The sequence below is a fragment of the Sorex fumeus genome, unplaced genomic scaffold (assembly GCF_029834395.1).
Source record: "Sorex fumeus unplaced genomic scaffold, SorFum_2.1 ptg000037l, whole genome shotgun sequence".
Classification (NCBI taxonomy): domain Eukaryota; kingdom Metazoa; phylum Chordata; class Mammalia; order Eulipotyphla; family Soricidae; genus Sorex; species Sorex fumeus.
This window is the reverse complement of record NW_026606094.1, coordinates 9626007-9640150: the sequence shown is the minus strand read 5'-3', so window position 1 is coordinate 9640150 and position 14144 is coordinate 9626007. Positions and strand designations below refer to the sequence as shown.

The following is a 14144-nucleotide window of genomic DNA, read 5'->3' as shown; positions in this document are numbered from 1 at the left end:
ATCCATGGCTTGGTTACTGTCTCTAGTTTTGTTTATTGGGCCTCATTCCCCACTGTTCTGGCAAAGATTTCACCTCTAGAACAGACCTGCTTTGATAACTTGAGCCTGATACAAACTAATATAAATACAAGTCGGGGTTTTCTAAAAGTCACACAGGATCTCTGTGTATTGAGTCTGAAGCAGCGGAGAGGGGGATGTATGACCGTAGAAGAGCACGTGTCTAGCACATGGGAGGCCCTGGTTTCAGATCATGGTACAAGATGCAATCGCTGTTGCTGCAACAACAGAAACAGTCAAAACAGAAGCTATTATCCTGTTTAGACACCCACTTGAGAAGAAGTCAGGGTCACTCCCGACCTGTGGTACAAGTCCACCTGCATTCTAAACTGAAAGGCTAAGGAGACAATCCCGTAAGCAGGGCACTCGCCTGCATGCAGCTGACCTGGGTTCAATCTGTAGCACCATATGTAGTCTCCAGAGCCCCGCCAGGAGTGATCCCGGATCACAGAGCCAGGAGGAAGTCCCCAGTACCAGTAGGGAAGACCCCCAAACAAACAAAAAAAACAAAATATATTGAGTTCCTATTTCTTTGAATGGAGTCTGGAAGGTATAGTCCTGTATCTAATCAACGTTTTTTGTTTTTTGCTTTTTCCCAAGGACAAAATCACTATACTCATCATCAACTGTAGTCAAAGTTCTCCTTGATTAAGGCTTTCAAACTCTTACACAAAATGTAACAGAAAAATGCAAATTATATAAGTTTAAAAGCCAAAGATATGGAGTCAGAGAGATAGGACAGGGGTTAAGGCACTTGCCTCACATGAGATGGAACATCTCATTTAGTTTGAATTCCTGATACCACAGACATGATGCATGACTAAGGGTCAGGCCTAAGCACAGAGCTAGAAATAACCCTTGAATACTGCTGGATATGGCCCTCAAAACATTTTTTTAAAGTAGAACAAAAGTGGCCCGAGGATTAGGTACTGCTTAGGTCCTGTGGGATAGGGGACTATACAGAATACAATATAATTCGATCCTCAACATCAAATGATCCCCCAAGTATCACTGGGTACATCCCTGGAGGCCTCCTGTGTGCTGCTGAGGTATTCTGTATAGTCCCCCATCCCACAGGACCTAAGCAGTACCTAATCCTCAGGTCCTGACCCTGAATCAATAGTCCACTTGGCCAAGAATCATCAGGAAGGACCCCAAGGCTTCCTAAGCAACAACTGAAATACCCTGGAAACAGACATTTATAGACACTGAAAGAAAATATGTTAATGTATATTTGAATGTGAACATCTTTCATTCTATTAAAAAAAACAACTTCAAAGACTGAAAATATCTGCAATATGTGGCTAGTTAATCTGATTTTCAATATAATAAACTTTCCCACTTCAGACAATTTTATAATAACTACAATGAGATAACAAACTCACTTCCTAATGTGAATAGTCTATAGTGTGTGAATATTCTGTATTAAAATCATCTATTCTATACATTCATACTTTTGAATTCAGAATATGAATGATCCCAGCCTATTTTCAAGTTTGGCATTACATAACACATTTTATCATCTTGAGTTTATTTCCCAGATAGGCTTGTCAGAACCCAATTAAGAAGTTCTCTCTTCGTCTCAGTTTGGTCCCACCAAACAAGGAAAAGTGACAGATACTTAGTGCAATGCCTGAGTAGTCTGGCGACTTCAAAAATGTGTAAATTGAAGGTATGAAGACATAAAACAGATTATAAATAGTTTGTTTTTAAAGAATGTTTGACTAAACATACAAAACAACCCATTAAATTGAATGAGACCATGTAAAATTTCTTATAAAAATCTTAAGACACAGTGACATAAAGGTGACATAAAGTGGTTGAACTATTTTCTCTCAATGAACATTGTCTATAAATAACTGCTTCAATTTATATCTGGAAATTACTTTAGGGTGCTGGGAATAACTTTGAAAATACAAAGGTAATAACTAAGTTTCATACCCAAAAGAAAATGTAAAAACAAAGTAATAGCAGGATCATAGAGAACAAAAGATTTTCTATTTTAAAAACCTTCAAACAGCTGAAGTCCTTAAATTCTTTCCACTTTTTAGCTACTGGGCCTTACATATAAGATTGTAAAGTAATATAAGATTGCACCTTGAAAATGCATGAACCTTTTCTCCATGTCATACAGCTCCTGGGAAGACAATACAAGAAATACTACTTTTTTTTTACAGAACTAGCATACCCCACATTCTTTCAGAACATATGGCTTTTAGAGTTTATATTAAGTAGAAAATTAGTACATGTTGTTTACACAACTGGTAACAATACATCTTTTATGCTGGGGCCATTTTGAATTGTTCTCAGAGAATACTCCTGGCTCAGCGCTCAGGATCAATCTTGGCAGTGCTTGAGAGACCATATGCTGTGATGGGAATTGAACTAGAGTTAGTCCACATGCAAGGCTAGGGCTTACCCCCCTGAAATATCATGCTAACCCCAAACACAGCATGATGTACATTATATTCTTATTTATCAAAAATTTTTGACATAGGAAACTATGGGAAGCAGAGAAAGGATTTGGGAAGGTAAAGTAAAAAAGGAAATGAGGGAGAAGAGGATTAAGGAAACAGAAAGGAGATATAGGGTTCGTTACCTAGATGATAAAACCAGTGAGTGTGACATTACAGGTCAAGTAGAATTTGAAAACAGGGCACAGAATAGTGAAAAGCAGGACACTGGTTAAGTGTGTATGAGAAAGCTGAATAAATCATCCTCCCAAGAATTCATATGCTGAAATCTTAACCCCCAATGTGATAGCATTATAAAAGGTGATATTTCAGTTTTGAGTTCAGAGAATGGGTACTTGTCAAAGAGAACTCAAAACTCCCAAAGTAGAGCGTATCCCTAAACTGAAAACACCTCTTGTTGTGTTCAGTAAGTGAATTTTGGCTCTGATAAGACATTCATAAAATTATGCCAAGCTATAAAACCACTCATGTTGGGGCTGGAGCGATAGCACAGCAGGTAGGGCTTTTGCTTTGCATATGACCGACCCAAGTTTGATTCCCAGCATCCCATATGGTCCCCCGAGCACCACCAGGGGTAATTCCTGAGTGCAGAGCCAGGAGTAACCCCTGTGTATTTCTGGGTGTGACCAAAAAAGTTAAAAACAACAACAACAACACAAACACGCATGACATGATAATAGATTTACTGCTGCTTTGTATACTAGTAGGCTTATCTGTAGGAACTGAGAAGGAATGCCTAGAAGGTCCTTACATTTAAGACATGCTTCAAGACTGCATCATCATTTCCCCAAGCACTGAAACTCCTGAACAGAAGTTCTTAAAGAACTTCTTGGTAACCCCAATCTCACAATGACTATAGAATTAAACTCAATCCTGCTTCTCCTCCAACTCTCCAGCATTTACAAAAATCATTACTCCCTTTTCATTGTTCCCAAAGCAAGCCTTCCAAGGATGCCATTTTATGCCATTATTAATATACACAATGTTTAAGAGGTCATAAAAGTGATTTTGCGGGCATCTCCCCATGCTCAAAGCACTCAGCCCCCTTTGTGCAGTGAGTGAGAGGAACGCTGAGATCCACCATATACCCCTCCCCTTCATTAGCTCAAATTATCTTTTTCTTAACTGTCGTGCCAAAAGAAAACAAGAGATTCCAAGTTCACAATGGCAAGGACAGTCAGATGCCCCTAGGTAGGAAAGCCCTGTCCTGCTAAGAAAGGCAGCAAGTACCTGCACAGCTTGGAGAGGTCCCAACCACACTTGGTTCCAGAAAGAAGACACCACTCTACAGAAGTACTGTCAGGAAGGCCTCAGATGCTCAGCTTCCAAAGCTGACAAGCCCAATTATCTCATCCCCCAGTGAAGCCCAGAGACCCAGAGTTCTTATCTTCAGGCTGGGGCCTCTCCACAGACCTGCACCCCTAAAGACCACCATGGCAGTCCAGACCTAGCCATACAAGAGAAGGAAAAGAGAGGACATACAGTTCCAGGTAAAGGGATTGAACTTTCCAGTGCAAGATCACCGACAACCCACCCTTGAATCTAATTCTTTCATCATTACGGAAGAAACAAAAACTAGTCCGTTTGGGCTACTCATGGAAGTCTGCTCTCCAACTGCCCTCTTCTGTTCCCATGGACTATACATTTTTCTTGGTCACCTTTCAATAAATTCACTCAATGTTTCCAAACTTCGGGAGCATTGAAAAATTCTTTTGCAAATTGTCCCAAGAGCTTGTGTCTACTCCAATGCCACTATGCCTATTGGTTGTGCAACTAAAGCAAAGATTTTCAATTGCCTGTAGAATATGTTAGAAAAATGGTACACTAGATCACATAATAATGACAATTTAAACACAAAAGCTACCGGGCACAGAGAGAGAGAGACAGAGACAGAGACACAGACACACACACACAGTGAGAGAGAGAAAGAGAGAGAGAGCGCTGCTTTTATTCTTTTCAACATCCAAACAGCGAAGGTTAAGTTTATTTAATATCTCTCTTGAAAACATTTTATATCCACCTATCATTATCACTGGCTTAACATTTCCTGCCCGTGGAATACAATCAAATATTCAGGTAAGCAAGCAAAAGTCTCGGTGGTATTTAAAATATGATATACATATTCCAAGGTGACTGAAAAAATAAAATGGCAGAGTAGATATTGATCATGTACTTCTTCATCAAAAACATGTACAGATTAAAGATAACTGAAGAAAAATTTCCTCTTGACAACTATTTATTGTCAATTAAAATATAATAGCATGTAAAATTTTCTCAAAATGAAAAGAATCTGCCCAAAAAGAACAGGCCTTGCAATGAAATGCTACAATTATTAAAATCATGTTTCCTAAACATTTGATTTGAATTAAACACTTTTATTTCCTTACTAATTTTGAAGCACTGAAATATTACTCCAATGCTCAGCAAACACACAAATGTTGGCTTAGTAGTAATAAAGGAAACATGAGTGTCCTCATGAAGGTCTACTTGCCATTCTAAACTGTTTTAAAGTCAGTGAGTGTATGTCATCATGAAAACACAGTAAACTTAAAGCAAATGACCAATTATCTATTATTTTTAAAGGTAACTTAAGATAATATGCAAACATTTAAGAACTTTTTTAAATAACTATATTCACATGTCTAAAATATATAAACTTAAGTATACATAAACTTAAGTAGATGGGGAGTCCTGGGAATCTTCTAATACCCAGCAAGCCTATACATTCCTAAAAGTCAATCATTTAGGTTCTGATAATAGATGTCCACGAGACTACTGTCACAGAAGAAATCACCTTTGCAATGGCACTAAATTAGTGCCGCTATGAATAATACTATTTGACTTATTCATAGGAGTGTTTTTTTTTGAAACATCAAAGTGAGTAAAATAGTGGCAGTTTAATATGACTCAACTGAAAAGTTGTCATTTGAAATGTAGTATATGCCAGGTACTCTGGTGAATCAACATGCCCAATCCCATCTTCACAGCTTCAGGAGAAATATACATAATGCCAACTGCTACCTACGAAATATTTCCAATTGGAAGGAAATGCCAGAACATTAAAATTGTCACTTGAGACATGCTCCAAAAAGAGGAAAATTTTCAAAGAGGGTATTTCTGTCACATCTAATCTCAAGCTGGAAAAGTGGATGGGAGCAACTTCAATAAGCAACTGCTTCCGTCACTTAGGTCTGGGAATTAATTTATCTTTACATTTCCTTATACACTACCTGATACTGGAATGAACTGATTTACCTAAAATTGATCACCTAATATACTCTATATACAAACAAATCTTAAAAAAAAAAATAAATCCAGTACCTGGCGGGAAAGACAGCTGGGATAGAGAAGGGACCACTAAGCAAATGATGGTTGGAGGGATTGCTCAGCATGGTAGATGTGTGCTGAGAGTAGACTATGGGTCAAACATGATGGCCACTTAGTACCTATATTGCAAACTATTACACCCAAAAGAAGAGAGAAAGAGGGAACATGCCTGCCATGTAGGCAGGGTGTGGGAAGGGGTGGGGAGGGATACTGGGACCATTGGTGGTGGAGAATGGGCACTGGTGGAGGGATGGGTATTTAAACATTGTATGACTGAAACATAATCACAAAAGTTTGTAAGTCTGTAACTGTATCTCATGGTGAGTCACAAAAATAAAATTAAAAGAAAAAACTGGTTCCTGTCATTGCACACTGATTCATGGGGCAACAGTCAGAACCAAGTGGTTTTCAATCTCCCAAGACCTTCAGACTGACAACTGGAAATGGACCACTTCTTGGACAGAAGATCAATACTGGTTGAAGACCACTTTTTCAGCAATGTGAAGAGACAACGCTTCCTTCTTGAGGAGATTGCAATGTGCAAAGAGCAATATACATAGCACATGGATTAAGTGCTGAGTTGTGCAAAACAATGGAAGATATTTTGGTCATGATATTTTGGTCAAGCCAACCTGTAATGATAATAGAAGCTCATACTTAGCCTCTGGTTAGAAATTTATATTAACTGTTCTTAACCAAAACTCCTAGAGAATAGGGTACATTATATGTTTTGCAAATGAAGAAAATGCAGCATAGCAATCTCTAAAGTTCTAAAACTCACATGGATTTCAGATCCAGAATTTCAACCTGAAAGGAAGAAAACACACTTTGCTGCCTATTTTTCCTCCCATGTTCAAATTGTTTCCTCTGTGATGAAGTCTTCATTAGTCCCATAAGCCAGAGACTCCTAAACATTTTTGTAGCATGAACCTTTTGGCAATCTAGAAAAGTCTCTGGATAATGTTTTGCAAAGGTAAAGGTAAAGGTAAAAGCATAAAATTAAATTCAGAGGATTACCAAAAAAGTTTTACTAAAATATAGTAGCAAAGTGCTTTTTTTAAATGAATTTGCACAATTTATGTCTATCTTTAATAACTTGTGAACAGATATTAGGAGGGTGTTAAAAGTATTGTAGTTCCATGGTAGTCTGTGAACAATATTTCAATGTAACTGCAGTAAATTATGTAATAGAAAAAGTTGTGAATTTTACCCACAGGTACTGCAAGTACTGTTATGGCTTGTTGTCTATATGCATAAAAGAGATGAGCATTAAATTCAATATGAAATTAGTGTGCATAAATGTTTTCCCATCTGAGTTCATGGAATCCCTGAATTCCACTTACATTAACAATCTCAGCTATAAGTTATAATTTATGAGTTTAGTTCTGAAGCCATTTTTTTTTCCATTTTAACACTCACTGTGCCCTTCCTTGCACCAAGGTAGGAAGAGTGCATTAATCCATTAACCTTTACTAGACTATAACATGCAGGAGAGCAAGCAAACAAACACACCTTCTTGGTAGCAGGTACAAGGCAGGTAACTGAAAATTTATGAGGTAAATGCATATGAATTCGCCACCATACCTCTTGGTTGAAAACAGCAGACATCTTCAAAACAGCTTGAAATGTTTTCTAAGTGTTATCTTTCTTCAAGACTGAAATTTCATCATACCAGGTCAACCATTTCAAATAAAACTGCCATTACAAACTTGGTTTTGTATAGCAAAACAATCTTCCAGGGATTCATTTCATTTCATTTCATCATCCTGTTATTTGTCGATTGCCTCGAGCAGGCCCCAGTAACGTCTCTTTCATCCTAGCCCTGAGATTATATTCAAGGCTCTTTAGGAGAATGAGACCCATCATTGTTACTGGTATTTGGCATATTTGGTACGCCACGGGGAGTTTGCCAGACTCTGCCCTGTGGGCAGGCTACATTCCAGGGATAGTATGAAGCAAACCTTTTTATTCTAGAAGCACATTCAGATTTTTTTTAAAAAAAGAGCTTTTAAAAACCTATATTATTAAATAGTAGCAAATACATATTTAGTGTTTTTTTTTGGGTCCCAGATGGAAATAAGTTTCTCATTACATATTTTATAAATGAATAAAAAGACAATTATGAAAACAGAAACAAAATGTACTAAAAAAACAGATGCTTAATAACCATCTTAGCTAGTCTGAGTCTTTCACATTTTCTAATGTTTTATTTATTCCAAAAGCTTATTCTATCTGCATGTGGCTAGGAGAGGAGAAAAAAACTTTACATATACATGAACAAGACCAGCAAAACTGGAAATGTTCCAGTAAGAGTACATATGACTCTTCTTAGGATCTCACTACTGAAGGGAAGGGGGAGAGGGGGAGAAAAAGAGAGAGGGAGAGGGCAGGAGTGGGGAGGTGGAGAGGGAGACTCATTTGCACGACCCTGGTTGTAGTCCTAGTATCCCATATGCTTCCCCAAGCACCACAGAGCCAGAAATAACCTGTAGACAGAGTAACACCAAGCCAGGAATAATCCTGGAGAACCACCAGGTTTGTCCCAGAAACAAATACCAACAAAAAGACGGGGGGGTGGGAGGAATACTAGGATCAGAGATGGTGGAGAATGGTCACTGGTGGAGGGATGTGTACTCGATCATTGTATAACTGAAACCCAAGCAAAAAAATTTGTAGCTCTACAACTGTACCTCATGGTGTTTCACTAATAAAAAATTTAAAAAAAATCTCATGCCTGAAACCAAAGGCATAAAGCTATAGGTAGATAGGCTAGATAGGTAAGGTGCGTAGATAGGTAGATAGGTTTGATTTGGGCCAACACCTCAGTGCACTCAAGTCTTAATTTTGACTTTAACCTCAAGAATCACTCTGGACAGGAGTCAGATGACCATATGTGGTACTGGAGGTAGGGGAGTGGGGAGTGTTGAACCACAGCTGAACACAAACAATGCAAACCTTTACTTCTTGTACTATCTCTGTGGTGCCTAGATATAGAATTTCAACATAAAAATATCTATCAAGTAAACCAGACAGAAGCTAAGCAAAGGGAATGCATTTAGTTGACTTAAGAGTGATATTTAGCGGTCAGAGTGATTGTACAGCAGGTAGGGTGTGCTTGCTTTACACAAAGATGATCTGAGTTCAATCCCTGGCACACCATATGATCTCCCTGAACCCCACCAGAAGTGATCCCTGGGTGTAAAGTCAGGAGTGAGCCCTGAGCACTGCCGGGTATGGTGCAGAAAGAAAAAAAATGAGTGACAGTTAAACAGATGCATAATATGATGAATTTGATGATTTTTTTTTCAGTCAAAGGTGGTGAGTCAGGTAAATGGATTATTTAGTCCTGAAAACTTCCAGAAGTTGAATAAGATCAAGGCAATAAAAGGCATTTTAGCTCAAATTAAGAAAAGCTTTTTTGATACAAAAAAAAATCCACAAAGCCATCCACCTAATGAGGTGGATGACTAACCACAGTGTTCAAATAAATGTTACTTAGCCTTAAGCTGACAAGATAATTAATTTGAAGCAAAACAAAAGATAAAGCAATGTCTTTCAAAGTTAAAAAGCACATCTCTTATTAATGAATGGACAATCCTAGGAAATGTTCTCTCCGACCAAAAGATTTAGCCATCAGAAAGCAGGGGTAATGTTACTCAAAAATGCTCCAAGTAGGAATCAGAGGAGATAGAACTGGGCATGCACTACGTGAGCACCCGACTGAGATTTGGTCCCTAGCACCAGACTGTTTCCTCATCAGGGTGAGGCCCTGATGACCCCCAAACACTATCAAGGTCACCCTGGTGGTGTGCAGTACCGCTGGACCATAGCAGTATTCCATCTTTTTATCCTCAGATACCTGCACTGGCTAGTCTCAATGACTAAATATCACAGAAAAGGGTCCATGGGCCCCTTGAGAATGCTTAAGAACCCCACCCACTCACCCAACATGCAAATCCTATAAGTACCGATTTGAAATTTTCATGAAGGAGGATGTGATTTTGCAGATTGCAAATTTATTTAAGGAACCAGGAGTGTACAATAACATAAAAGTTGCAAAACTCATGGGTATGTCTAATTGATCATTCACCATGGGGTCAGGGAAAAGCATGAAGAGACTTAAAAGTATAAAACTCAGCATCTCAGGTATGGCCAAGCTTCCTGTGGTATGGTAATCCTAAATTAGTCAGGATCTTCCAGGACTTTGGGGTGAGAGACAGCCCTCCTGAGGTTAGCCATGGCACCTCTGCTATTTCAGAATGCCTGCCACTGGGTAAGTTTCTAGAAAATAGGCAAACTACACGAGATCTCAAAAAGCCTCATCTAAAAAGCCCATTGGAAAGAGATAAAGTAAAGGTACAAAGACACAGGAGACAGTGTGACCAATTGATTGTAAAGATGCCTTATCCTGTGATAACAGCATCAATGTTGAAGGAGAGAGATTAAAAATTAGTAGAGGGAATCAATTCCACCATACATATGTTATGTAGCTTGATAAATAACTCAGTTTCCTCTGAAATTCCAGCAAGAATGAGGAGGAAAAGATTAGAATAATACACATTCTTCCTCTATACCAAAAAACAGAATTCTACAATCTATTGGCTATCCAGCCTTCAGCCAAAAATGGATGCTGCAAGAAAACAAACTCTACAAAACATCCTGACAGGCTGCATAAAGCCTGTTCCCCTAAATAGAAATACGATTCTCAGACATGAAAACATTGTCTAGATTCTCACCGAATACTTAATTTAAAATGTCATCCTTAGAATTTAATAAAATGCGATGTAAAATAAAAAGGCTAATATCCCAAACAACAAATACAATGTGATCTGGAGAGCTCCATGCAAATTTGAAACCTTACTTCTCATTATGGGTTACTGGATTTCATCTATGAATGTGCTGACCTTTTTTTATACATGACATCAGCTGCCAATCTTGGTTTACTTAGCAATCATCAATTACTAGGAAGAACAGGCATCGTCTATGGCATTATTTCAGAGTTTCACAGAGATTCTGACAGGTCAAATATCCTTTGGAAAATGAAAAGCGAAACTTTCTATTCCAAAATAAAATTTCATCAAGAAAATTTCACTAAATATTGAAATACAGATATGCAGCCTTTCCCCCTCTAACTTATACACATGTATGATACACAGACACAAACACAGGCAAACACCTCTCAGATGATCCCCCTGAGCCCAACCGGAAGTAATCCCTGAATACAAAGACAGGAGTAAACCCTGAGCACTGCTAAGTGACCACCCCTAATTGAGAGAAAATCTGAGAGGTGAGGCTCAGGGAACCATATGGGGTGGTGGAAATCAAACCTGGGCTTGAGGTACCCTGCCCACTGTGCTATCCCTCTGAATCCACATCTCTGGGATTTTTTTATAGCAATTCTTAAAAAAGTACATATACTAAACACAACCAAAGATTTTTTTATGGTTAATTTTTTAAATTATAGTATAGAACATGTGATCACAAAAGTATTAATGTAAATATCAAATACCATAAATGGTATTGATAGATAAGGTTTCTGCACACAACCACCACCAAAACACCCAGGACTTTCCCCACATTTCATATGTCACCTCTAGTTTATCTCTTCATTCCCTTTCACATTTCTCTTTGCTTCTAAGTAATGTAAGTCTTGTCAGCCAAAACCAATGATTTGTTCTAATCCAATACTGTTTATTCTCTTGTATTGTCCCTCTATATATACCAGAAATGATTGAGTTTAACTGGTATTTGTCTTCTTGGATTTAATTTACATAACATGACGCCTTTTAGTTCTATCCACATTGCAATCTAGCCAGATCTTATTCTTAGTTTTTAAAAAGTTTTGAATAATTTTAAATTTACACAAAAGTTTTAGAGATAAGGGAATTCTCATTTCTCTATAATGACATTTATTTTCTGAGTTTTAATATATATAGGGCCATAATACATGAACATAATTTTAAAATCATATTTTATACAAAAAATTATTTTCTGAATTTGTTGCATCCTGAGCACAAATCATAAATTTTTAAATTTTAACAAGGTGCAAGTTTAAGTGCTTACACTTCACGTTTCAAGATTCAGAACAAGATTTCATCTTACGGGACACAAACTGAGGCTTGCAATACAAAATGAATAGCCTATATTTCATAGTTTTGAGATACTAAAGATATTCTGAACTTCAAGGTTCAGTTTAATAATACTTTATCATTCGATTCATGCCACATATACATAGTTGGTAAGCAATTTACCAAGTATTCTTACAACTTATTAAGGCTTAGGGTAACTCAAGTGTCTCTCAAAGCTGCACTAATGGCCATATAATGCAAACCCTCAATGAAATACAAGTCCAATTATCTGAGCATCCAGTTACTTCATTTTTCCATGCAAATATATTCTCTGCCTCCAGAACATTGAAATGAGTGTCTCCATATTATTTTGCTGCTGGTCTGCTCTATATGTGTTTGTATGTCATTTCTTCAGCTGAGAGGCTTGAGGTATCTACACAACAAAAGGAATCCTTTCCATTCCCCCAGAGGACTCTGAAATGCTTAGGGAAAAAAAGGAACTGGAAATTTAACATTTACTGATGATTCACTGAAGCAGTTAATGAACATGAGTGGAAACCAGTGCACATAAAAAATCTATAGAGAATTCCAGATAAGTCATAAAATAAAATCAGGGGGAAAAAATCCCTGCAAGATGCCATTGGTAATAATATTGCTTCAGGAAGAAAACTCAATTCATTCTCATGAAATTAGTTACTAGCTATAATTATTAGAAAGCTGGAGGAACAGAATGACACGAGATAGCAATTTGCTATTGAAACTCTGATTAAAAAGAATAATTTAGACACATGGACCCAAGATAGTGATACTTGGCTGTATCAATCACCGCCCGAAGACTTCTCTAAAGAGTTTATGTCTCCTAAAAAATGTGAATAATTTTTCAATTTCTGTTTATCTCTCAAAAGCAGCCTATGGAATGAGTTTTAAATTGCAAAACAGAACTGACTATACTTTTTGAAAAAGTTGCAAACTCACAGCCTTTCTATCATACCAGGGAGCTTCTTAAAATGGGAAAGACATTTTTAAAAAGCTTTATTTTTTCTTTTAAGCACATCAAAGTGCCTGGAGGGGAAAAAGTACCGAAAGAACTCTTTAAACTTACCTCATAATAACTCCGAACTGCATTGCAAAATGCTTCATCAGCCACAATTTGGGTTTCTCCATTGAGGAAGGCTTGGAACCGTTCCTTCAGCAACTGCAATTGTTGCTTGTTAAGCTACAAGAAAAGGAAGACATTAGCTGAAAAACTGGTTCATCCTTAAAATATAAGTATTTTGTTTTTTGTTTTTGAGGGTGGCTGGAGCAATAGCACAGTAGATAGGGTGTTTGCCTTGCACGTGGCTGACATGGCCAACATTCAAGTTCAATTCCTCTGTCCCTCTCGGAGAGCCCAGCAAGCTACTGAGTATCTTGCCTGCACAGCAAAGCCTGGCAAGCTACCCATGATGTATTTGATATGCCAAACACAGTAGCAAGTCTCACAATGTTACTGGGCCTGATTGAGCAAATCGATGAACAACGGGAGGACAGTGACAGTGAAAGTTTTTGAGGGGACACACATGGTGATATTCAGGGGCTACATTCTCAGCATTACTCCAGGTAATACTCAGGGATCCATATGTGATGCCAGAGATAGAACACAAGTTATCAACATACAAGGCTAGTGCCCTACCGCCTCTACTACCACTTTAGCCCACAAATGTAACCATGTTAAAAGTTTCATTTGCTAGATGTGTGCTAAGGAACATAATACACACACACAGACAAATATATACATACATGTGTATAACAATACATATGCATCCTACTACTTCAACTTATGGCTCATTTTAAAAACATTTTCAAGTCAATTCTCCCAGTACTCTGGAATTCAGTTAATGCCTGGAGCCAAGATATAAACTTAATATTTAATACCTATGATTAGAATTCGAGATTCTGCAGAGACAGGAACTATAAGGAGCCAGAAAGACAGCACAAATATAGGAAATAAAAACAGGGCTCTCACCATCCATGAGGACTTCAGTCTGACTCTGGCACTACCAAAATATATAAAATCTGTAGATCCTAAGGATGCACATCTCAAGACAGAAAATCATAAAACTTGATGGAGAAATGAACAGCTGTGCAAAACTGCCAACTGTCCTGAGCAGAGAAGAGAGGGCAAGTACTCTTGGGGCAAGTGGGCAACTCGCCTTGGACAAGAGATGAAGAATAAAGG

General features: G+C 37.9%; 1 protein-coding gene across 8 annotated transcripts in view; it reads right to left on the bottom strand.

Moving 5' to 3' along the window:
• Positions 1-14144, bottom strand: part of CADPS2 (calcium dependent secretion activator 2) — a 546904-nt gene that overhangs the window by 390246 nt on the left and 142514 nt on the right. For all 8 annotated transcript variants that reach the window (XM_056118152.1, XM_056118156.1, XM_056118154.1 and 5 more), the window contains exon 2: positions 13029-13142. In XM_056118152.1, coding sequence (XP_055974127.1) covers positions 13029-13142 — 114 coding nt within the window. The remainder of the gene's footprint in view (positions 1-13028; positions 13143-14144) is intronic.